This window comes from Clupea harengus, chromosome 25, assembly GCF_900700415.2.
Source record: "Clupea harengus chromosome 25, Ch_v2.0.2, whole genome shotgun sequence".
Classification (NCBI taxonomy): domain Eukaryota; kingdom Metazoa; phylum Chordata; class Actinopteri; order Clupeiformes; family Clupeidae; genus Clupea; species Clupea harengus.
In genome coordinates this window covers 7,651,574-7,677,304 of record NC_045176.1, presented here as the reverse complement: position 1 = coordinate 7,677,304, position 25,731 = coordinate 7,651,574, and the positions used below count along the sequence as shown (strand labels likewise).

Genomic DNA, 25,731 nt, shown 5'->3' with positions numbered 1-25,731 from the left:
TATTACATTTTCTCGAAAATTTGGTTTAGTTTGTCATCAAAGAGCAATGTTGTATGACAACTTTACACCTAGGGGGAGCTGAAGAGACACTTATGCTACATTCATCATGCACCTCTATTATAATAAAAACTATTTTGGCTGAGTTATCACATTAAATTATGGCTTCTACCCTGAGTAACCCTACATTCATCTTTAAATATATGTCACCCATCAATCCATCAATCAAAAGCTATGATTACCCATAGATCCTCTGAAGAGGTTATTGTCTTTCCACTATCTGAACTTGGTCCCTTTTCAGCTGCAATTGGATTACTCAATAGCATCGGAGGGAGAAAGTGCTTTCTGATTGGCTGCTCTTTTGCAGAGTAGTGTGTACAGCAGAAATAGGAGATTTTCTTTTTCTTGTTTGTACCCTGCATGATCAAAATAATGATTTACTGTGCACAGCCGTACATTAGTGGCTTGTTAAGGATGTGATGGTAGTGTGCTAAGAGGCTGAGGATGAAATAAATAAAATGTAAAAAAAAAAACAACAACAAAAAAGGGTGGGGGGGGGGGGGGGGGGCAGAATGACAGAGAAAGAAGGGAGACAACAGACCTTGACAATCATGTAATTTCATTCAACTGCTTTATTAACAATAGAAAATGCCAAATGTCCATAAATGATGTGAATAATGTGATACAATTTTAAAATCTGAAATAGTGGAGGAAAATGTTTTGGACATCTAATGCTTATTGAAATGTCTGACCACCTACACTTAATAAGAAAGTGTCAAAGGTGAATGCATTTTTGCTTACAGTATTAACAATCCCTTTCATTTCCAGGGGTCACCTTTTAACTGAAATGTCTGGGCAGATTTGCTGTCTGGTAGAATTTGACACGGCAAGAGAAATGTAATACAGAAACATGGTCTGTGAAAGTGCTATATAAAAATAAGCAATTCAAAGGTTGTCTAAAAGTGTACACAACTGGTTAATGCAATCATCTAAAATAAGTTAAGGTCACTTGCTCTTCATGTCTACATTTTTAGAAAATATAAAATCTATTGTTACACTAACTCTAGCTTGAAAACAATCTGTGTCCGTACAAAATTGTCAATGGAACAAGTGTGATTTTCTTCCCCACTTCATTACTGCAGAGCAATGAAACCAGGGCCCCCTCATAACAGATTCTACTTTTGTAGCATCTAGGACATGAAAACAGGAGTTTAAAGCTTCTGATAGTAAAAGATTGACTGGTGAGCTTTGGTTCATTGTGGATTTAAGATATTTTGAGATGCAGTAACATGGAGCAGATTAAAACGCCTGCCTCTGAAAGAATGACTTCATAACCTGCATAACCATTTCGCCACTGACCCTCAACATTTCAACTGTTCCTCATAATATAGCTTTACCCTCAAACAATCAGTCTCTTCCACTGTGCAGGTCATATTCCCCATTCACTTAAGCATGCCAAGGAAAGACCAACATCTATTGTCTTCTATTGGCAAACTGTTGAACCTGTGGTTCAATATGAATGCACTTTCCCATGGCACCAGGACTTCTACACTGATTATTAACTTGCCAAACATTAACTGAAAACAGTACCAGCATGGTTCCGCCAACTAACAGGCACATGACTTAAGACAAGACCGATGAGTATTCTTAGATCAAAACCAATTGTCAGAGCCATCCCAAGTAAGTCCTTCCTTCTGTCATTCTGATGTACATGAAGACACCAGACATTTATCTGTACACAATCCATACCCATGATGAACCCCAAAACACATGGAAATTGTATTCTGTGGCCATCAAACTAAATGTAGACCCTATAAAAAATATACACTCACAGTATATGCTGACTTCCTCAACATCCCTAAACAGTCGTCTGTGCAGATTGCATGAGAGATTTATTTTGTTTTAATACAACTTTTGTAGGCTATACCACCCTATACCAAATAGTGTACTTGCAGGGAGGCTGACAAATATTTATGGGCTATTTTAACATGACCAGAAACCATAGAACAAAGGTTTTCACAGTTTAAGTGAGATGGTGGTTTGACATCAAAAACAGCTGCTTCAGATGCACTTACTCAGATCCTCTCAGATTTCCTGGTATAAGCTCTGATCCTTTATAAACAAGGGGGTCTGAAAGTCCATTATTTGATCAGACTCATTCTGCAGTTTTAAGTATAATTAGGAATAATACGACTGAGGAGAGAATGATTTGCTCATAGTATACATAGCGATCACAGATAAATAAAACATAGATTCACAGGGAGATAAGATTGATTTCAGATTGAGGGAGGAGTAACTAAACATATATTAAGAGAAACATATTTGCAGTACAGGTCAACATACAGACAAATATACCCAGCCAAAACAAGACTGTGGATATCTGAATATCATCCATTATGATGCTGACAAATGGAAGTCCAATGGAAAGTCTGTTTCTCCCATCTTGTGAAAATGGTGGAAATTCCCATTCTTTACAGCCAGGCAGAGGAGATTTAAGCTAGGTAAAGCACAGGATCAGGACATGGGTTTTACGAGATAGAGTTTCTCCCCTTGCTCACTGGTGAAAATCGGGGCCTTTTTGTAGTGTTCCACTAGCTCCTCCATAGAGCTGAACTTTCTCTGCCCGATACAGTACAACACATCCTTAAGCTGGACCTTGAAATGCTTGTTCTTGCCTTGTGCTTTCAGAGAAATGGAGAAGTCATTCGGCTGCAAGGACAAAGAAACACAGCAGAATGGTTAGTGCATGAGGATTTGCTAACAACAGTTTTCAGCGACTACCTTTGGCATGAACAAAATACCTCTGACAGCAGTGACAGTCTTGGTTTAACTGCCAAATTTCACTACTCACTGAATATTTCTAACATGGCACAATGTTTTTGTTTTTTGTTCTCTCCAGATAATGTGTTTTAGCCTACTTTTGTTTAGTGAGTTTTTCTCCAAATAGGCTGCGTAAAGATAAATCATGTCTGTCGCACCAAGAAACATTATTTTCATACTAACTGTTGAAAAAAGGAAGGTACCCTCTAAACTATCTCAGTGTGACCTTGTTGCCTTGGCACCACTTACTCTCAAGAAGGTCAGTTATGCAAGGAATGCTTGTCCCACTCTGGTACTTATGCAATTCATAATAGAGAGGCTGCTTGGGGAGCAGTGATGTCATTGAAAGTCCACACACACAGACCAGCCATTGATAAGAGATGTACTTGGGTGGAAACCAGCGATGGAGGAAGGGAAAATGAACAAATCTAACATGTCTTTCTCTTAAAGGCACATTCCAGCTTTTTTAATTGAATGTGGAGATTGATCTAACCATTGTTCTAAGGATATACTACAGAGTGTATTAACAATGTGTGACATTGTCTAAGCATGTAGTGTTTCTTTTCCAGCTAGTATACATTAGATTTTAAAAAATGCATCCGAATACAAAAATGAATTTGGAATGTACTTGCAGAAAGATTTAGAGGGCAGTTGTAAAAAGGCTGAACATGTCATGGATACACTACATTGCCTGAGTGCAAAACCCTGTATTGCTCTGAATTTCAAGAGGCATTCAACTCATTGATTTAATAATACGCATGGTTAAAATTTCTGAAAATGGGCAACTTCTATCTCTTAATGATCAGCCCCAGAGAAAGAGTGTGCTGCCTACCGATGATTCACTGTCACGGATGAGGAAGTCTCCCTCTTCACCCCTCTGGTTGAGGGCCACTTCTGCCTGGTGACGTGTGACTCTGCCATAGTACCACTGCCTGCCTGCAAACTTCCCACTCAAAGAGGGTCCAATGGAGTCTCGGTCTGGAGGGGGTGGCCCTGCATTCTGTTGTTCATGGTCGGAATTCTGCAGGACCATCACATAGTTCTTAGGCACCAGGCCAACTTGGCCGTCTTGCTTGCGACACTTCCACCACTCTGGGTCATTCTCAGGCTTCTCCACCACGTCCATGATCTCGCCTTTCTCGAAGTTGAGTTCCTCGTCATTGCTGGAGCTGAAAGGATAGAGAGTCTCCACAGTGTGGAGCGCCCTGCTGCCGTTGGTCATGGGCACCACCGACCCAAGCTTCTCCCGCAGTGACCCGGTCAGGTCGTTGCTCGCTGATCCATCCATGTCCTCCGTCACGTAGTTGGAGGGGAACCACCCCGAACGACCATTATAGCCCCCTCGCCACCAGCCATCGCTGCACTTCTCCATGACGATGACCCTTGTTCCTTTCACCAGGGACAGCTCATCCTCTCGCTCGGCCGTGTAGCTGAACTTGACCAAAGCGGGCATGTTCAGGTCATACAGGCGTTCGCCATTGTCTCCAATCATGTCGGTGTCTGCGTTGGATGCCGAGTCCTTCATGCTTGTCTTTCGTTTCACCTTCCCAATACCTGTAGACAAAACCACACATGATTAGAGGAAGCCACTATGCTGTTTCACATACCACAGTATTTCTCCATTTCTTATATCTGTTTAACTAAGGTCAGACATTTTTTTGTATTTCTCTGAAGGGTATTGCTTGGTGTTGTTTACATATCTGTGTAATCAATTCATGTTTGTTTTATTTTTTTTGTGCGATATGAGGGTCAAATAATCACTCTCAGCTACCTGCTCTAAATAATTGCTCTGTCCTCTCTGTACACGTCAGACCACCATACCATGTAGTGATAGAGACAGCATGTTTTTTGAGAACATAATTAACCCATTAAGACCAGCAGCTATTATAGTGTCGAGGGAATCTGTCAGCCTTTTTACCGCTTCACTGTTAATTGCTTATGACCTCACAACTATAAAATTAATACTGAGCGCATTTATCTTCTGGAGATGTCATCTTCTGTGACATCTCCACAAAATCCCAAAACTCAGACAAGCAGGACAGCACAAGTGCATACATTTCAAGTGAATGCCAATCCTATTAATAACCCTAACAGCCAAGGAAGTTCTAGAAGCGCAGTTCATTAATGAAATAGAATGCCACAGTGTAGTTGAGTTAAGACAATAGCTTAAGGGCAGAGTGCTTCCTATTCAGTGTCCAGTCTTAAGCAGCAAGACAACAACTCTAGTTACATGGATATTATATTTTATATATTATATAATGGATCCTTGTAGAATGCAGTTTTTTCTTCTTCCTTCTTTGTCTGAGGAGCTCCGCCTTCCTTAGCGTTCCCAGTCTACTCTTCACCTCTTCACCTCTGCAGTACGCTAATACTTTCTCCAGGTTTCCCCACCCATTTTCATTCACAGCCTACAAGCACATAAATTGCGTTCTTTACTGCCCCGAAAAATTAAACAACCTTTTCCATTCCTTTTCTAAGAGGCTAGTTAGGCCATGTCAATTCAAATGGAAACTATATCACACTGCAGAAATGTGCACAACAAATCATGTAAGTCAATTCATGGTGTTTCCAAAACATTCAATTAATTTATTGAATTTGACTTTTCCAGGCCTGGAATATGGGATTTTATTTTAATTCCATGACTTTTCCAGGATTTCCATGACTGTGGGAACCACGCTTCCCTCTGTTCACTATCTGCTCATTTCATTTTACTCAAAGGAAACAGGAAGTTTGAGAGTTCAAGTTCATAGAAAGGACCTGGAGGAGTATCCTCTATGGGCACATACTGACAATCAGAAGCATGTGGAACTCAGCAGACACTCCTCCAATTAATTCTCCAATGGATGATGGCCCACCCAGGTGGAAAGACGTGCAAGAGGTTTTGTGTTGTGCAAAGGCTGCACTGGCTCCTGGCCCTAATGGGGTACCATATTGCGTCTTTAAAGGAGAGCCTGATGTTGTTTTGAAGTATCTATGGAAGCTTACGGTGGTTGTATGGAGAAAAAAAGGAACAACTCCGAGGATGTGGCATCAGGGAAGTGGTATTTTCATTCCAAAAGGAGAAGAACACCATGATCATAGGCCGATCTTAATGTAGAAGGAGAGATCTTCTTTCTATGGTAGTAAGGACGTTGGTCTCCTATTTGAAGGCAAATAGCTTGATAGATAGTTTTGTGCAGAAAGCAAGAATCCCAGGATTTTCTGAATGTTTGTCACATTGGAACCTCGCTAATGCCTTTGGATCGGTGCCATACAGTCTGTTGTGGAAGGCATTCAGCTACTTTCAGGTCCCTGAGAAGATTTCGGCGTTAGTCACAGCATATTTTTAGGATGTTCAGTTTGTTGAGTTTGGTATCATGGCTGGATGCACCATTTCACCGTTGGCTTTCACCATGGCATTGCGGGTATATATAAAGGCATCTTAATGGGATGTTGGTGGTTACCTCCTATCTGAGCTTATATGGACGACATGACTGCGCTTACAACTGCTCCATGTACACGTCGGCTGTTAGCTGGGTTGAATGGCAATCTTAAATGGGCAAGGATGAAAGTGGAACCTAGCAAATATAGACGTGTATTTATCAGTAAGGGAAAACTGGTGGAAGAGAGTTTTATATTGATAGTGAGGTGATTCCTTCTGTTGTAAAGAAACCGGCGAAGACTTTAGGCAGGTAGCACAATTCCACGTTGAGCGACCAAGGACAGGTTGAAGAGTTTAGAGAATTAATTGTAAAGGCTATCAATACCATTGATAAGACCTTCTAGCCTGGTATATTAAAACGGTGGTGCTTGAAGTTTGGGCTTTTGCCACGCATAAGGTTGCCTTTGATTGTGTATGAAGTTGCTATTTCAGTGGAGAAATTCGAGATCATTTTCAATTAGGCAGCTAGGAAAATGGCTTGGGGTGCTATGTTGTCCAAGTACTGTAGCACTGTATGGAAAGGAATTCTGGAGTTAATTACCAATGACCACCTTGGTGGAGGAGTTCAAATGTGCTAAGAGATGAATGTATCTAAGTCTAAGGATTCAGCAGTCATGAACACTGTTCCAGCAGTAAAAACAGGGAGGAAATAGAAGCGGTACAACATGCACAAGGCGTATTACAGCATAGGGATATCATTGGGCAGATACAGAGTGGAAGAGCAGGGTTTGGGCTAGGTGACAGTTGGAAATCATGGGGAAAGGCTACATTGCCGGAGAGGACGCAAATCATAACCAGCTTTGTTCCTGAGAAAGAAGAGGAAACTAGATGAGCAACAGCGGCAAAGGCAAAGCAAAGGCACTGGATGAACTCACATAATGTTAAAAAGAGGAATATCAGCTGGAGAGAATTGTGGGCTATGGATGCTAACCGCAGTATAAGGTGAAGACGGAAGCTGCCTGGTCTAAAACAAGCTTGACCCGAAGTCGCTATGCGTGGAGATATAAACAGGCCTCAAAATCATTGCTGTGTTTGTTTGAGAATAAACAAGTTGAGGTTAACTGTTTGCCAGGTTAATGACAATGGGCCATCATTTCATTGACAGACAACTGGCAACGAGCAAAGTCCATGCATGAAATAAAGTTAATTTAATAACTTGCCATTTTGCTAATTTCAAACCATGAGCAAGACCCTAAGCACAAACATGGGTGGATAATGCTCCCACCCACCACACTATTGCTTTAGTTCATGCAAGACAGACTTTGTTGTTTGTTGCTCCTTGCTTTGTTCGTTGCCCCTCAATGAAATTAGGGCCCAGGGACAGTAGGGACAGAGAGGGGCAGAAAAGTGGACACCAGGCTCGTACCAAAGCGCGGGATTGGAGATCTGGCTGATGTCAGAAGGCAACTTCAAGTTCCACAGTGTATTGTTGTGACTGCTATGAGACCAAACATGGTGTTCTATTCTGAGTGTGAGTGCATTGTTTACTTTATTGAATTAACGATTCCCCGTTGAAGATGCGGTTGTGGAAGTCTTTGGAAGCATGAGGCTAAAGTATGTGGAACCAGTGGTGGAAGCAAAGGAACGAGGTTGAATGAGAGGGAAGGAGACGGATTTTTAGATAAATTAGGCAGTGCATCATTCAGACACTGAGATATGCATGTGAAATCTCTTTGAGGTGTATCTTGAGGTGTATCTGTTGTTGTCCCTGGTATTGACATGTGTCCTAACCCACCATGAGTATGGAAGGGGTGGGTCTGGGATGCCAGACACCACTGTTGAGCCTTCTGGAGGTGTCGTGGGCTACGTTGTTGGGTATGAGTACTTGCAATTAACAGCGAGTAAATTGCTTTACTAAAACAAACACTTATTCAACCCTCCAGTAGGTACAACAGAAATGCAAACAAGGGCAACATTCCAAAGGTGTCCAAAGTGAATGTTGTGTCCAATGTTGTGTGTGTGTGTGCACGTGTGTGTTTACAAGCAAAGTTTCGATACATGTTGCCCAAAACTGCAGCTGCAACATTAAATGATGATATGTAATATATTACACAAAAAAAGCCTAATAAAACGTATCCACAGAAAGACCAAAGATTCTTGCACACATCAACATATTGGTTGCGTTCATATGAGATGGTAATTCAGTCATTACAGGTTAGATGGTGGATCAACAATTCTCTCTCTCTCTCTCTCTCTCTCTCTCAGGTACTCAGACAAGGGTTTCATCAGCACACCTGCATCTTGCTGACAAACTATGACTGAGGTAGCCGCATGTAATATGCAACACCAAACAAGCAAAGCAGGTGTTTGGTTACATTTCCATGCAACAAGATCACACAGCAACACAACAGTGACACAAACAGTGGGGAAACAGGGTTGGCCTGATACACTGTTTCTATGACAAGAGAGCACATAAAATGATTCCAAGAAATCAGTTTGAAAAACAACAGCGTCAGCGGATGACTAATGCACACATCATTACTGGGAGAGGTGTCATGGACAGGCAGTGTTCCAGAGAGGCCAACCCAGACACACACAGACTCTACTGAGACAGGGCACAGGCCAGAGCCAAGCTGTGAAGCACAGTCTTTTCTAAATCACTGTGCTCACCAAACAACCGTTTTTCTAGTCCAAGCAAATGTGTCATAGCACAGCACTGCTAATTATGTAAACAGCGCTCCACTGCCGTGACATCACCATTAGGCACACTTCTCAGTGAGAAACTGTGATGTGTGCACTACTATGCACAGCGAACAGTTACTCTTCCACAAGAAACTGTGATGTGTGCACTACTATGCGAAGAGAACAGTCACTCTTCCACAAGAAACTGTGATGTGTGCACTACTATGCGAAGAGAACAGTTACTCTTCCACAAGAAACCGTGATGTGTGCACTACTATGTGCAGCGAACAGTTACTCTTCCACAAGAAACTGTGCTGAGAAAAACACCACATGCATGAAAAAAAAAAAAACCTGATTTTCCGAGCACGCTCCAATCCCACCAAACATAAATGGTTGGCATTGGCCCTGCTAGAACTAGGCGTGGACTGGTTATGCATCAGCAGACAAACTGTCAGACACACAGCTCAGGAAGAGCCAGGGACATTATGATTCACTGTTTTTCTCCAGCTGTGCAACATTTTACGTATTTTGCCTGCACCATAGTGGGTTTTAGTTCACGTGAGTAGCGGTGAGAGTTACGGTCAGAGAGTTTAGTGAGGCCATGTCTTTACAGAAGTTTCGACCATGAAGGGGTGAGAGGCGTAATGTGCCTATACTGTGCGGGGACAGTAAGAGGCCGTTACCATGGCACTCCACTGGCTGAGTCTCAGTCATTGCTCGTTACCAAAGTAACTTAAGTGTTTTCCCCCATCAACAGTTGTATACAGTTTGCACAATCATGTTAATGTGTGACTAATTTCAGAGCAGGGAGGGAGAAAAGGGATGGTACAGAGACTGTATGCATACATGACATGACAATAGAAAAAAGATATTCTGAAGAAAAACAGCCTGCATCAGGTAATTGTAAGTCTGTCGGTAAATTAATGTCAGAATGTTATTTGACTCTCAAATATTTCTGAATCAAGTCCTTGATGTTAAATGATCTGGGCAGCCAGGAAGTGTTCAGAAATACACTGAAACTGTAGAGGAAGGGGGTTAGGGTGAAACTGTAAAAAACACAGTAAATGCAAAGTGCGTCTTCTGAGGGAAAGTTTCCTGTCAGCGTGAGACACAACCCCCCGTTGGAAAATGGAAGCCAGATGGGGGAGCGGACAACAGCCAGGCAGCAGAGGGACCCCATTCAGCTGACTCAGAGAGCTTGGAGGCGCTCCAAAACAAGGGGTGAACGCTTAGCGAGACACAAAAATCTTCTGAATCGTTTGTGCTAGTCATTAAAACCTCATTTCAAGGAAGAATTGTTGATATTGCACAGTCCCTGGGCCTGTACACAAGACCTTGAGATAGAAATGATGGTATTTGTTACACAGTGAAGAAATGAGGTGGAGACTAGTGTGTCTGTCTAGGGTAAGTGTGGTACTAAACCTGAGGGCTTTTCCCCCTTACTCAAATGTGGTTTGCACTAGTTACTAAAACTATAACAGAAAAACAGACCTCAAGTAACTACTAGAGCGTCTACCTTTAAGAAGCTCTTTAAGACCCAACTCTTCAGAGAGCACCTCCCTTCCTAACTTGCACTTCCACTAGTACTTAACTTGCACTTACAGCAGTTACATTCCTGCACTTTTTATCTATTTCTCATGTTAAATAGTCTCTATTGCTCGTAGCTTGACTGTTCTCTCCTTTGTACGTTGCTTTGGACAAAAGCGTCTGCTAAATTACTAAATGTAAATGTATATGTGTAGTTACATACTAGAGATTTTCTGAAATGTTTTACATTATTGTGCATTGTCTCACCAGACAGCCCACAAATAATAATTTTGAATATTAAAGGATGATGACAAGTAACACTTGAATCACATTACCACGGCCTGAACCATACCATTACAGCTCCAAAGCTCCATTAGCTATATACTGTATATTTTATAGCTATAAACTTTTAAGTCTTCAATCAATCTACCATGAACTATGCAAGATGGCATTTGTTTGACAAAACAACATAGCAATGGAATTTGTACGTAATAGACTTCCGCGTATCCAACTGTAGAATAATATACAGCTCTCAGCAATTTAGGATGCTGGTCTTCAGAAAGCAAACATGCTGATGATTGACAGTCACACTTCCTTAGTCTAATTACAGAAATTGTGGATATCTCATGTTCCACACACACACTCACACACCATTTTAATGTAAGATGACCTTGCAGAATGCGTTCCTGCTTTAGCAGATAAAAAGACACATCTCCTTTCTGTCTGTCTAGGGGACATATGGTATGAACACGCACCTCATCATGAAATTTTGCTATTTTCAGTGCTGTTTAATCATTTAAACAAAATATGTTTACACAAAAAAGTGTGACCATCATAAAACTGTAAGCAGCTAAATGAAAGCTCTTTCAGCCGAGCTACATTCAAAAAACGTAGAGATCTACAACAACAATCAAGTTCAAACGACTTAACCATTATTATACAACTTTCTTGTAGCACACCATTGAGAAAGGAAATGTTTTCCCCACTGTCATCAATCGTTGTAACAAAACAATGATGTCAATGATGTAACAACAGGGGAATCCCAGGGGTACGAAGTTCTAGGTCTGACTCAAGGTTATGCCCAGATACCACCCCACAAGAGAAGATTCCAAGACCTAGCAGGAGAAACACTGTCCTAGCCTCCTTTTGTTTCATTTCCTCCGTCAGCTGGACTAACTACTTCCCTTCAACTTCCCCAAGTTCATTTCCCAGCTTTTCCGCAGGAACAGCGAGACATACACTTGGCACCCAAAGACCCAAACATCTTTTTTGCAATTCCTAATAATAACTCATTGTTTAGGCATAATCAACAAGCCAATTAGAAGGAAAAAGAACATTGTTTATGCTGTGTTTTGATTCCAGTGATGGAATGAGGCCCACCCTGCGACTGAACCCGCAATGAACCGAGTAGAAACCCCCCAAACTGCTGTTATCAGACTGACTTACCTCACACTACCTAAACAGTTAAGGGGAAAGGGGGAGGAGGGTGGCTAGGCACTATGAAGGCCACACATCAGACAGGGGGCTTCACAGCACAGCACAGCACAGCACAGCACAGCACAGCACACTCCCAGCTCACAGCGAGCCAAGACAGATTACTGATGTGAGGTGACCCGCGACGAGCCAGCGTTTTCATTTCCAGCCCTCTGAAAAGGGCCCGAGCAAACACAGTCCAATAACCCCCTGCCTTTGTTCCTGTTTGGGCTGAGGTCACTCTAGCAATGACATCATAAAGCAAACACACTCAAAAGCCCTGCTGCAGGTCTCATGGTCCGCTACAGTGCTGAAACGACCGGTGACAGCAGCAGCAGCAGCAGCAGCGCACTGTGGCGAATAACAATCATCCCAATCAATGTGGAGACAAACATGTGGCTTATGGGAGCGAGTTAAGGGTCGGCTTTGCTCACAGCGAATTCAGTACTCTCCTTGTTTGGGAAAATTTCACCTCCAAAATGTAACTTTCTCGAGAGTGTGTTAACAAAACCAGCACTGTCCGTTAGATTAGCGTGCCCATGAGAACACCCATGAATCTGTAATGGCTTAAAAAGCGCAATGCATATTCAAATGAACTCAGGGGGATGACATCTTGCTATTGTGTTGGAGTTGGTCCGCCCTCCATTTCCAGAGCACAAAGGATCCTCTGGGTTCTGACGCTATGCTAATGCTTGGGCCGGGAAGCTGGCAGGCCTTCAAAAATGGCAGCCATGTTTCCCTCCTCTCCCCCAGTCATCTGGATTTTCCAGCCCAAGAACTCAAAGAGAGATGGAGTGAGTGAAACACGTGGGACAAAAAGGCAAATACAAACAGGGAGGAACATTTGCCAAAGTAGAGTGTTAGCAAAGAAAATGTCCCTTGTAACGCTCCTTTTGTCCTAAAATTCCACCCGCTTCTCTCTGCCAAGTCGGAACAGCCCCCCAATGCCCTTTCCAGTGTTTAGTGGGGAATAAAACTCTCTCAGCGAGAAAGAGAGAGAGAGAGAGAGCAGATACTGATAGAGGAGAAAACTGTTAGCATGAGGGAGTATCATAAAGAAAAAAAAAACAAGGAAGAGAGAAGCAGGACAGAGACCCCAATGATTCAATTGCCATTCACTTCCTCCTGCTTTTCTCCATGGGAGCTCCAAGAAATCTGTCTTAAATTAGAGGTCCTCCACTCTCCTGGGGAAGGAGGTAGAGAGCAACAGAACTACAGGGGGTGGTATGTATGTCTCTCTCCCTCTCTCTCTCTCTCTCTGTAGGGACATTAGTGTGTGTGTGTGTGTGTCTGTGTGTGTGTATGTACTGCATCCATGTGTGTGTGTGTTGGGTGAGTGGGGCGATTGAAGCCTAACTAGTGAAGTGAAGCCATTTTAAAGGCAACATATGACTGCTTTGATTTTTAAGAGTAACTAGAATGCCCTGGGGGAGTCCCCCCCCCCCCCCTTCACTCTCTCAGCAGGATAGAAACCCCCTCCCACTCCTTACTGCCCCTGAAGGTAAAGAAAGAAAAAATGGGGCAATTGCACAGGCGTTTCTTTGACATTTCAGTCCAGTAAAGCTGTCCTTTAAAATGTGTGTCAACTCAGTGGACTCTTATCTGCTTCTCATTTGGTCTGTTATGATACTCCATTAAGATGGTTGCTCATCCAAGCACACAGCCCTGACACCCATAAATCAAAATGGAACATCCAAATCCAACTGTAAAAAAAATCTGCCAAGTTTTTAAAACACTGCCAAACAACATTTAAAAGATTATCAACAAAGTTGTTTTTGTTTACATTACTGCACAGAGATAGTTGCCTTTGAAAAAGCATGGACACAGTGTTGTTGTATGTGTGAGAGAAAGAGTGAGGGAGTTAGCCCTGTCTGTGTGCCTGATTACCACGTCTTTGCAGTGCAATTACAAGCTTTAGGAAGGAGTCTGAAATCCTTATCCACCCACTTACAGCTGAATGCGAGAGGCGGGGGAAAAGGCTCTCTCCAAGGAGAACACAAAATCTCATTTTTTACAAAGCTAGGCTGAAACCAACGAAAAAAAAGATCTTCCCAGCTGTTCGGGGAAGACTGCCTATGTGAATTCTTTCTAGCACTTTCAACACACAGACACACACAGACACACACACAGCCACAAGCCCATACAGGACAATAGCCTAACTTAGCTTGGTTTCAGCCAACCCAGTGAATCATTAAAAAGCAGAAATTCTCACTCCCTTTCACTCTTTTAACCACAAACACACCATCCTTGTTTGTCCAAAGAGAACTTAAAAGCTGTGAACTTACGGAAGAAGTGTTTAAATAGGTTAGCCATATCCATTCCCGGCTCTGGAGCAGCGGCTGTCCGTCTCCCTCCCTCCCTGTAGCGGAGGAGCAACTATTTCATGAGAACTTCCTGAAAGTCCGGAGCTATTAGTGGAGCAGCTCTCCGCCTCGCCCACATGACTGCCAGCAGCCAATGGGAGGCTGAGAGGGGGGCCTCCTTTGAAGAGCTCCAGCTGCTGCTTGGGGCCCACACACTTCTGTGGGTCTTGCAGGGACACTTGTCAAACATTGGTCACTGCCACGGCAACCACATGTCCGTCAGCACTCGGACAGTGTGGCAGACGTTCGGGTTTTGGTTTCACCCAGTGGAATGTGGGTGACTGAAACATGGTGCTTTCACGTACACCTGTTTTTTTTTCCCGAGCAATGCAACACGGTTCACTTAATTTTACTATCTGGAGTTTTCACTTGAGGAATTTTATCTCAAAGTGACCACCAAATCAAGTTGGTGCTTTTGAAATTCCATTCTTGGAGTTCCCTGGTGAAATCAGGCATGCGTTAAATCAGAGGGGTTCAAAACAGGAGCCATCCTGCTCTCTATTAAAACATTTGGATATGGATGACAGCCACCATGACCTGCTGTTGACAGCCATTCCCATGTCTGAATAGGGCCCGGTCTTGGATTACACCTTTCGAGGCACCTGGTCGGCACAGAGGGCTGTAATTTGGGAGGTCCTCTCAGACAGACAGAGTTCCCCTGAATGAGGGACTGGGTTTCCTGTGGGGGTGTGAAAGGGCTGAGTAGCCATAGAGACCAAACACATAGGCTTCAGCATGATGTCAGCTTAAAGAAAACTGTCTTCCCAACTAATGTGCCCGTTAGCAAACTCACTGCCTGCAAGTAAGGTTTAGTATAATTAAAATAATCTGTCATCTTTGATGCTGGGTAGATTGATGACACCAACGATATATATATATTGTATAGTATATGTGCATTATACATGCATTCAACTGAAGATTACATTTTACTTTTCATTCATGTTTGTTGCTGCACAAACTTGGGTCTGTTGTTCCATGCCATCCTATTGTTAGTTCTACTGACATATGACCAACATTCAGTCTTCAGGTCTAGAATTTAGTTGAGACCCAATCAATTGTTTGTTCAATTTTTTTACCTGGTCGATACCTTATATATAAGATATTTATCAATATATGAAGAATAGGTATTTACCATAAGAGGGTACAAAAGAGTAACCTGACTCACACTCATTCATCTGAAATGTGCAATGCAATTCCCAAAACCAAAAATATAAAATAATGATAGACAGGCTGATATGGACACAAGTCACAAGCTAACCTCAATTCCTATACTCCACAGGAACGGTTTACTTTTAGCACATGCTGCCTGAGGGGAAGGAAGAACCACTTTCCATGTCCGGCTCCACTCGCCCATAATGAGTGGGAAGCCATCCAAGGCCCTATTGTCTTACACACTGGAGGTGGCTCCACTGATAACGGACAGCGTGGCCCTTGTTGAACGGGGGACAGAGGCGCTGTCATCCAATCCTCCACTGTTTACACTGTTACACTGATGAGGGAGACTAAGACAGGCAAACCCAAACTGCAAACAAAGGTATGGCTTAAGAAGCAGATGCCTTGCAGCTTCTGGATATTGGATATTGCCTGAGTGTGCAACCACTTATCATAAACATAGGAAATGAGTATGCAACGCAGGCAAGTGTACATCCTGCTGTCCAGCTCTAGTGAACTGTAAGGCATGGACAAATCGAAGCACCCTGTTGGCATAGCCCATGAGAGTAATAAGTCAATACAAAAAATAAATAAATAAATATGTTAGGACAGACCAGATGTTTACAGGGGGGGGATTGAGATGAAACCACCTGTCAGCTAATACTAATGTTGACAGCCAGAGATGCACTTCAGAGGCCAGACAGGCTTTGATCAGCAGCAACAACAACATCAACAAAACTGTGAGGAGGTTGGTACACTTTAACCACCGTCTCCCACAGGCCATGCAAAAAGGCTGCTTGGTACTTGGTTTGGTTCAGCGTTTGATCATCTGGACCAACATTTGGTGATCGAGCGAGTCACTTTTCACTCTAGTCGTCTCAATTCCCTTTTAATGTTGCAGCATCTCTTTGGGACAATTGTGGAACATGGCTGGAACAGCAGCTGCTGTTTGTGAAAAAGGCACAATGGGGGTGTACTCAGATGTCAGCCAGTGAGGGCATCGTTCAGCTGTCGGTTCAACAGTTATTCTGTACCAGCAGCATCATTGGCTGCCAGCCTCTCACAGTCACAGTTTACAGATCCACAGAACTACCACCACTGAACCAATTACAGCACATCGTTATGGGAAAACTGACCAGCGCAACAGAACGGGTGTGCTGTGGCTGTGTCCTGTTTTTCTTCAAAATCAGAGATGCACCTGATCATAAATATAGATAGGATTACAATACCTAGCAAGCTTAGAGTTCTTCCATGAAATATTGTGGCGACGTAAGGACCCCTATAACAACTTACATTTAGTTGAAGGTGCTCAAGACTCACCAGGACACATACAGACTACATGCAGATGGTGATCTGTCTGTTTGAAGATGCCTACCTAGAGTGTCTTTTAAATTTTGCACAAGAGAGGCTTTCCTGGCACAGTTTTTCCTCTCCACGTAGTTAGAGGGCACCATCCCCGTCTGGTTGGTGATGTTGCGAACTCGCCACCACGACTGGGAGTCATCCAGCAGCCACAGACGTTCGTTCCTCTTTATGTCCAACTCCTGGTCCTGCTGGGCTATGTAGTCAAACTTGGCGATGACAATCACCTCCTCTGTCATCCTGCCTGGGAAGAGAGAGGGGAGGATGGATGATGTATTTGGGAACTGCAATCAATACATCACAGAGTCTGCAGATTATACATATGCCCAGCAGATGGGGCTATTAATACAATATACCACTCTTCATACAAATCAATGTGATAGAGATTTAAAAAAAAAAAAAAAAAATACAACCACTGAAATAATATGCTTTTCTGCCTAACCACTCTAAGATGAAAGAACTTTCTACATGTTGTATATGATGGTTACGGTTCTGTCTCAGACAAAGATTGAGTAATATAGAGCACAGAGTTAAACATCTGCATTCACTTGCCTTCTCAATTGCCTTCTCTCCTGCCTGGCAAATTTCAGTTTTCCATGGTTCTGCACCACTGGAAAAGTTTTAAGTTACAGGAGCCCAGAAAGATGACTAAAGTGCTGATGACCCATTTTCTGGGCACAAACTACAATAAGGGGAAAAGGCCACCCTTCCCCATACTGAGGCCTTGCAGACTATGAAGCAATGGCCAGAAGCACTGGGGTAACTTGAGACTTTGAGAGACCCATCCGAGGCCAGGGTCAAACGAAAACATTGAGGCTTGAGGAAATATCGGGAACGTGGAAAAAGTTAGCCCTTAACCTATAATTCACTCTGCACCCAAGTTCTAAGGCAATCATGGCAGCTCAAAGTAAACATTCACTTACACAATCATTTCCCACAATGGGTATAAAGAGAGAGCCAGCATGGCCCCTTCCTATGAAAACAACACCGTTTTATCTGCTCTGAACTTCCTCGTCTGTTCTCTGACAGTGCAAACGTACGGCAAGATTATTTACATTTGCTGCAAGGTAACTATCATACAAATGCAGATCAGTTTGCCTGATCTATGCAAAGACCAACCTGTACCACATCAATGTGGGATGTGCGGAGTTGGAAGGTTTATCTTGTCCTTAGCTGCAAGGAAAAGGGGACTCACTGCACCTACAAAATACAGATAAAAAAGAGAGTGCACAGTGTGGAAGAGATTAACAACAAAAACAAACACAAAGGAGAATCCCCAAAACTTTGGGTAAACTGTTTGAAAATTGATTAAATAAACTTAGATAGTAACTATTGAAAGTTAGTTAGAGACTTACTGCGCTTAAAAGCTTTGTAACACTATGATCATCACAGTTATAAGACAGGGGATATCAGGATGATCACAGCGCTACTAAATTTGATAAAGAGCCAGTCCAAAGTACTGCCTAAAGATAAAGGTTACACCACACCTAATCAGTCCTTGAATCAGTCTATTAAAACCCCACAAAACAGCACCTCCAGTGGTGTATGTGTGGCTCCTATGCTAGCATGAGCAGGTGCCGATAAGCCAGGCCTAGGCAATGTGCCCATGAACAACTCTGTGCCAAAGGGTGAACAAGGGTCTGATATTGTTTTCATGAGAGCCCACTTGTTCGGAAGTGAGGGCTAAGACCTGCCAGTTGTGCTGTCATCCAAGAGGTCTGGCCTCACATTTACTGGCGCACACCAAACATTATTGATGAGTGAATATGATACACACTGCCAAATAAATCTGAAGACTTGCTTAATCAAAACATTATCAGTTCTTACTTTGTTCACTCTTAACATGTAGGTGATACAGTTGTAAGTGCGTCATATACGATTCCTTTAGATGTTTAAAATGAGAACTACACTGTGTCTCTCTACTCCTCTTTGCTCACTCACACATCCAGTTGCAATTAACTGGCTTGTGGGAGGAAATGGCAACAATCCAGAACTACAGCAAGACAAACACTTCAGATTTCCTCCTACAGATAATTTCGCTTTCACGCTACAGTGGTGTGGGGACACCATTACTTCCTCCTCCTGTTTTAAATATAGAAGACGACAATGTTTAAAGTGAAAACAGCGAAGTTCTATGAAGCCCCACAAAATAAACAGCGAACCTCACTGCCTTTTCACATTCAACAGTCAACAGCTGGCCAGTCGCATCATTTTGACCCTTGAACACTGAGATTTCAAATGGATGAGGTTGGGTCCCATGGGAGGAGTTTCCAAAACAGTATGTGCAGAAGAAGCAGCGGAGGGAGCCACTTCATCGAGTGGGTCATGTCACCACCAAATCTCATGACAGTTGAATCTGCTATTTTCCAATTACATGGCCATGTGTGCCCTGACTCGATTTGTGTGAACACTGAGGCCCCCTTCTTCCTGTCTCCAAATTTCCACTGCAGCCAATCCTTCTGTGACAAACGGGGAAGCAAGCACCACAACAGCCCTGGGTCATGGGATTGGGGTAGAGGAGAAGGATGGGGTGGGGTGGGAGAGGTGAAAATTTGGTGATTGGGATAAGAGAGGCTTTTAACAAAACGCTTCATGCACCCTTTGGCGTTTTTACCCTCTTTCTTATTCAATTATTTTAGGATGCTTTCATCTGAAGAGTGCTACATTTTTACTCAATTTTATTAATTCCTGTTTCCACAACTTCCTTGAGATCTCTGAGAAATTTTGGTCAAAGTGAAACCGTCATCCTAGACTTACAACCTCTCAGCGAGCACAAATCGACCTCTTTATGGTTCCAAGAGGCAGCGCTGAAGAGTACAGCGCTCTGAAGGAGAAGAAGCACTGTGAGAAAGCACTCCAGTCTCCAAGGACTCACAACTTTCCAGATTTTACATGCCTGAAAATAGAAAGTCCATCTGGAAAACACTTGGGAGGCATGGGAAACTCACTTCAGAGCTTTAAGCGACTGCCATTAACCAACCTCAATAGGGAACAGTCATAATTCACAGGGTGACAATAAAGCAAATACATGTAGAATGTTCTGCATTGTATGAAGATGTCGCCCTAGATGTAGACGTCCTCCATAGATAAAAAAATTAAAAAAAACATGGCCAAATAGACTGCACTGTTGAAGGTGTCAGTGAAATAAGATTTTTTGTAATGTTTTTAGTTACCATCCCTTCAGTGTCATTCGTGAATTAAAGCTGAATAACATTTGAGCGGTTGAGAGTGATTTGAAGCCATTTAAAAGTACCTATTAAGCCTTTGGTCTTACAGCTACTGTATATAGATCACATCTGGATAGTGAAACCACTCGCCACCAACCACCCCACAGAGAAGAGTTGACTTCACCTCTGCAAAACCCACTTGAACGTGGTCTAGAGAATCAACACTAGAACAACACCAAAATCCAACGTGCACAATTCCTCCTTCCCCTCTTCTATACGGCCAGAAACTTTAGGCGCTTTTCGACTGCAGGAACTCAGGGAACTTCCCAGGTGAATATCTCCAAAGAGCTATGATGTAATTTTTTTTTTTTAAAAGGCTTGGGTGTGCTGTGACACACGTGTTTAAGGGGAGCCCAACAGAAACAGTTGATGAATGAATGAATGCAAAGAGAGAAGACTTGATGTGTTGCAACTTGTTACACAGCAAGGGGAGTCGCATTCCAATGACACTATGCAACATGCATGAGGGGAAAGAGTTGTCTGTCACAAGGCAGCTGAACGGGTTAAACACGCAGAGCTACACACAGTGTTGGACAGTCCAGCTGGCAGAGAAATGCTTGAGTATTCCAAGCATGTAAACCAACCAACGATTTTCATGGAACTGGAAACTGACAAGAAAAGGAACCAAATAAAATGCATAACAATGAAATGAACGTAGCAATGAATACTGACACCTCTCTGGAAATACAGCTATCGAAATTTCCTCTGAACTGAATGTCGGGCTCTTCCCCAAGATGTTGAAAAACAAAGCCAACTTACTTGAAATGTGAAAGAAATTCCCGTAGGACATCAAAGAATATAACTACGTAGCTCTTAATTTGCTCTTTAGACATAAACGAAAAAGTAATAATTTAAAAATCTACAATATGAAAACAAAGCCACATGATGCTATTACGCCATGGGGTACTGACAGTCTTGCGAAAAGCAAGTCAATTTCCCTCCTGTAGGAGGAAGTGAGAACAACTAGGATGAAAATATGGTCTACAGTTGAACGGTTCCTCATTTCAACAGTTAATAAATCATTATTTGGCCAATAGACGAAATATCTCTCCTGGGAATACAGTGAATATAATCCTGCATGATTCAGATGATATAGTCCTATCTCTGATAAACAATTAGTTGTGGGTAACGTTAACCATTTCGCAAGATATACTCAAAGACAGTAATGACAGCTGATAATCAACTGCTACTGTGAAAGGTTTGAAAACGGATCCCAAAGGACTTAACTAGACTGCTGAATAATCTAGCGTACATTAAACAATCTAAACTAAATGGCCTATTTAAATGTGGCAATTTACGAGATTAAACACCACATGGCATAGGCTATATTTTGACTAGTGTGGCACTGCTCTATATTTTCATGGCTACTAGACTGCACTGACAAAAAGTATAAGGACGCATAAGAATAAGATAAGGAAAACAAAAGTATAAATAACATACTTACTGAATCAGGCTACCACCGCTTTCGTTTTCAGATGGAAGTTTGATCGATTAATTCTGAGAGACTGAGACGAGCAGCGTTCGTTGCCACACGTATCTGTCCTTAGCGCGACTTGATCAAACTGACTTACAGCACCCCACCTCCAAGAGATCCTGAATGGTCTATAGAAGCCGGATGCTCCTTTTTAATTTGTCAGTGTTCTTGTCCACCATACCAACACAACTACAGCGGAATATGAACAATTTTGACACAAAACTCCATTGACAGTGCTCATATCATATCACGATTTTGCCTTAAGTAAAAACGTTATAGTATCCCGTGTGTGTTCACACTTTCTGAATATCAAATCAAACCATGAAACAGCATACACAGTATGTACAAGAGTGTTATAATAGACAACAGGAACTTACCAGCTCTGGGAAACAATCTACAGTTACAATCATCAATGAGCTTCATCCACACTGTAGGAAATATTATTTCTATTGGGGCTGTTGTACAAGCAAAGCCCGATTTTTTTTTTTTTGACCTGACAGATGGTACATGTGTTCACTCAAGATTTCAGGGCTTGTGAAAATAAACACAGCAAAGCAAAGAAAGCCATGCTAAAAAAAACATAACAAGAGGGGCCATGATTTTGCAGCTGATTCTACTCTGCTCATTTGGAGATGAGCCTAATTAGCAGTATTATGGAGATGTGCCTAATTAGCAGTGTTATGGAGACTTCCACTGGATCTCTAGCGGCTAGTGGCAATGCCATACAATTCGATTTTTCTTGAGTAGTGGAGTTTCACTACTGTCATAAGTCCTTCATGGATTCAGTTAAAGCAACATTATTTAACAATTTGACCTTAAAATAACAGTTTGGAAATCATTTGGGTGGTACACTGACTTGTGATACATAGAATGGTGTATGTGCCATTGCCTCAGCATGCCTGGTATTACACAATGTAACTTTGGTGCGCAGGCAGTGACATCTCTCGCGAGAACTACATAATGCTATATGCTTCTGCTTGCTATAAGAAGAAGCTAGCGCAGTATTCTCTGTATTCACATCAATGCAAAGGCGACTAAGAAAAATGAAGAAGATGTTGGTTGGAGGAAGCGAGGAGGAGATAAAGAGAGAGTAACAAGAGTCAGTCTCAGACTGGCTTTAACTCGTTGGCGAGAGCTTAACAGACAGAAGGATGTCAAATGCTGTGGTTCATCTCTCACGCCAAACTTTGAAAACCTAACTCAGCTAGCTTGTAATAAATTATACTGTCCAATGTATATTATGCATAATATGTGCCTTCCTCATGTCGCCAACAACATTTTATTAGGTTACACACACTACACATTCAGACGCTTAAAAACAATGTATATAGGCTAAAAATGTGAGCAGTATTTCCAGGTAGGCGACGGAGGAGACATGAAAGTCACACTTCTTAGCCTTCACAAAGAGCTGGTTGGTGAGAAGAAGCTGGAGAACATTGCGAATATGCTAAATGTCACTCTTTTCGTCTGGGGAGAAGATAAGGATGTCGTCCAACAACAAAAAATAAACAAACTGGTTCAGCATGTCATGGAGAACATCGTTGACCTATGCCTGAAACACCGCTGGCGCATTGGTGAGTCCAAAAGGCATGACGAGGTACTCATAGTGACCACTAGGGGTATTAAAGGCCGTCTTCCACTCGTCCCCCTCTCTTATCCTCACCAAGTGATTAGCATTTCTAAGATCCAGCTTGGTGAAGACTTTAGCGTTCTTCAGCAACTCGACTGCAGAGGAGATGGAAGGAGAGGGTACCGGTTCTTCAATGCAGGGGCGAAGCATCTTGTCCTTTTTATCCACAAAGAAGAAGCTAGCCCGGGCAGGAGAGGAAGACGGACTAATAAGTCTGGCCGCCAGAGAAGAGTCGGTATACTGCCGGGACAGGCGGAGATGTGGCGAGGATCTCCAGGCGAGCCATGATCTGCTGTAGTTGACCCGTTAGGAGGCTAACCTGGCTGCTCACGGAAGCTTGGTTCGGTACACAGGCAGGCAGTTTGAAGATCATGCAGATAATCCAGTAAGGAGAAGGCAAGAGCAGGGTTCGGAAGACAAGCAGAGGTTGGCAACACTAAGAAAACAATATACTGCTGGGACGTTAGAGACACGGAGGAAACTAAGGCGAACTGGCGACGACACACAGACTAAATACACTAGGTGATTAGGAACAGGTGTAAACAATCAAGGCGGGGCAGACAATCACCACAGGCGGGGCATGCACAAGGGCAGGGAGTGCGGTGTCTGAAACGAAAGGAGAGATGAGTAAACAAACAAAGCACAAAACTGAGGAATGTATGATAACATAAAGAAAACATAACTTAGGTGACAGGACAGGGCTTAACACTGGGTAGAGACAGAAAAAGAAGGGGGGGGGGGGTCTTGTGGCAGAAAGAGAGGGAGGAGAACTGGAGGGGAAACAATCAGAAACATGGCAGATTAAATCCTACATGTATCAGGATGTGCATGCTAGCATACATGTGGTAAATGTACACAATACAAAGTGTGGTGGAGGTGGGTAGGTGTAGACCAAGGCTTTCTGCATGTAGATGAAGTGGAGAGACTAAAGCAGCATCCCACAGCGAAGATAGTCTAGACTTGGCGGGGAAAAAGAGACAAACTGAGTGGGTAGAGTTCGGCTGCCAATACGCGTATATGTACTTAATGGATATGGTGATAAGGGGCAATGTTTCCACAGCCATTAGCATTTGCAAGGAAACGTCACTATAAGAGAGATAAAATTGGGTTAGTAAACGGATAAAGAATTTATGTCAGGATAGCAAGGCAATACACAACAGTGCACAACTAACTAACAGCCGACAGTCGCAACATTCGCATGTTGCGACTGTCGGCTGTTGCGACTGTCGGCTGTTAGTTGTGCACTAAATAACGTTTGAATACATTTGAATATGGAAAGGGCGTTGGATGGAAGCAGGAAGATTATTCCACGGGAGGGGGGCTTGATAGTAGAAGACTCTGTCTCCTGTTGTACTTTTTGATATTCTTGGAATTACAAGGAGCCCTGCACTCTGGGAACAAAGTGGTCTTGGTGGGCAATAGAGGACAACTAATTCCTTGAGTTAATTTGGAGCTAAGCCGTTTAGGGCTTTGTATGTTAGAAAGAGTACTTTGAAATCAATTCCACTTTTGACAGGGAGCCAGTGCAGAGAGGAAAGTAAAGGTGAGATATGTTTTTTTAGTTGTAGTAAGTGTGTGAGCAGCAGCATTTTGTATAAGTTGGAGGCTTTTTATTGAGTTGTTGCTACATCCGGACAGGAATAATAAAAGCGTTGAGGGTTATGACTTTTCTGATTTGGGCAATATTGCGTAGATGAAAAAGTCTTGAGCTTTGAGCTTTTGAGATTTCTGTTTGAGTCAAATAGTAGGTCTTGGTTAATAATTACACAGAGATTTTTGGTACTACTGTTGGATGTTAATGAGATGCCATCGAGTGTGGGTATATGGCTAGATATTTTAATCTCAATTGTTTAGGGCCTACAAGCATAAACTCAGTTTTATCCGAGTTAAGGAACAGGAAGTTGTCGGCCATTTATGCTTTTACATCTTGCAGGCAAGCTTCTGTCTTAGGTAGCTATACAATTCCATCGGCTTTGGGGTCCACGCTCCCTACCGAGAGATATGGAGTTTTTGTAAGGGTATGTTTAGATTTTATTTAAATATAAAAATGTTTTACTACATTCCTTTTACTCTCATGTTATTATTCCTAAGGTCTAGAATATAATCATAAATGCCACTTTTGCCTCCATGTTTTTACTTAGGGGAAATATACAAAAACATCAAGGCATGTCAGACTACCTGAAAAAGGCTCGGAAGAGCAAGGGTCTAAGCACAAAGCCTGAGGGAACACCATAACTTACTCTGGTATGATTGGATGGCTTATTATGGACATGAACAAACTGAAGACGGTCAGAAAGACAAGACCTAAATCGGAATAGGGTACAGCCTTTAATGCCAACATGATGCTCAAGTCTCTGTAGCAAAATCATATGATATAGTGTTGAAAGGAGCACTAAGGTCTAGAGGAAACAGTATGGAAATGATCCCATGATCAGGTGCGATTAGTAGGTCATTCAGGACATTGCCTTAGGCTGTGTCAGTGCAGTGATGGGCTCTAAAGCCAGATTGGAGGTCTTCTTTGATGCTGTTTGTATGTTAAAAAGGAAGTTAATTGCATTGATTTTTCAAGTATTTTTGACAAGAAAGGGAGGTTGGATATAGGCCTATAGTTAGCCAGATTATCAGGATCAAGGTTAGATGTTTTGAGAGATGGTTTGATCACT

General features: G+C 42.5%; 1 protein-coding gene across 2 annotated transcripts; it reads right to left on the bottom strand.

Moving 5' to 3' along the window:
• Positions 1 to 611: 611 nt before the first annotated feature.
• nck1a (NCK adaptor protein 1a) lies at positions 612 to 21,556 on the bottom strand. 2 transcript variants are annotated; one of them, XM_012827847.3, is made up of 5 exons: positions 21,409 to 21,556; positions 17,857 to 17,937; positions 16,751 to 16,981; positions 3,650 to 4,371; positions 612 to 2,706 (listed from the first exon to the last, which is right to left on the bottom strand). In XM_012827847.3, exons 3-5 carry the CDS (start codon positions 16,974 to 16,976, stop codon positions 2,512 to 2,514), a joined length of 1,143 nt encoding a protein of 380 aa, XP_012683301.1. In that variant the 5' UTR covers positions 16,977 to 16,981; positions 17,857 to 17,937; positions 21,409 to 21,556; the 3' UTR covers positions 612 to 2,511. The 2 variants fall into 2 exon arrangements, with proteins under 2 accessions (XP_012683301.1, XP_012683302.1); XM_012827848.3 differs by lacking the exons at positions 16,751 to 16,981; positions 17,857 to 17,937; positions 21,409 to 21,556 and adding an exon at positions 14,146 to 14,262.
• Between the last annotated feature and the right edge of the window lie 4,175 nt (positions 21,557 to 25,731).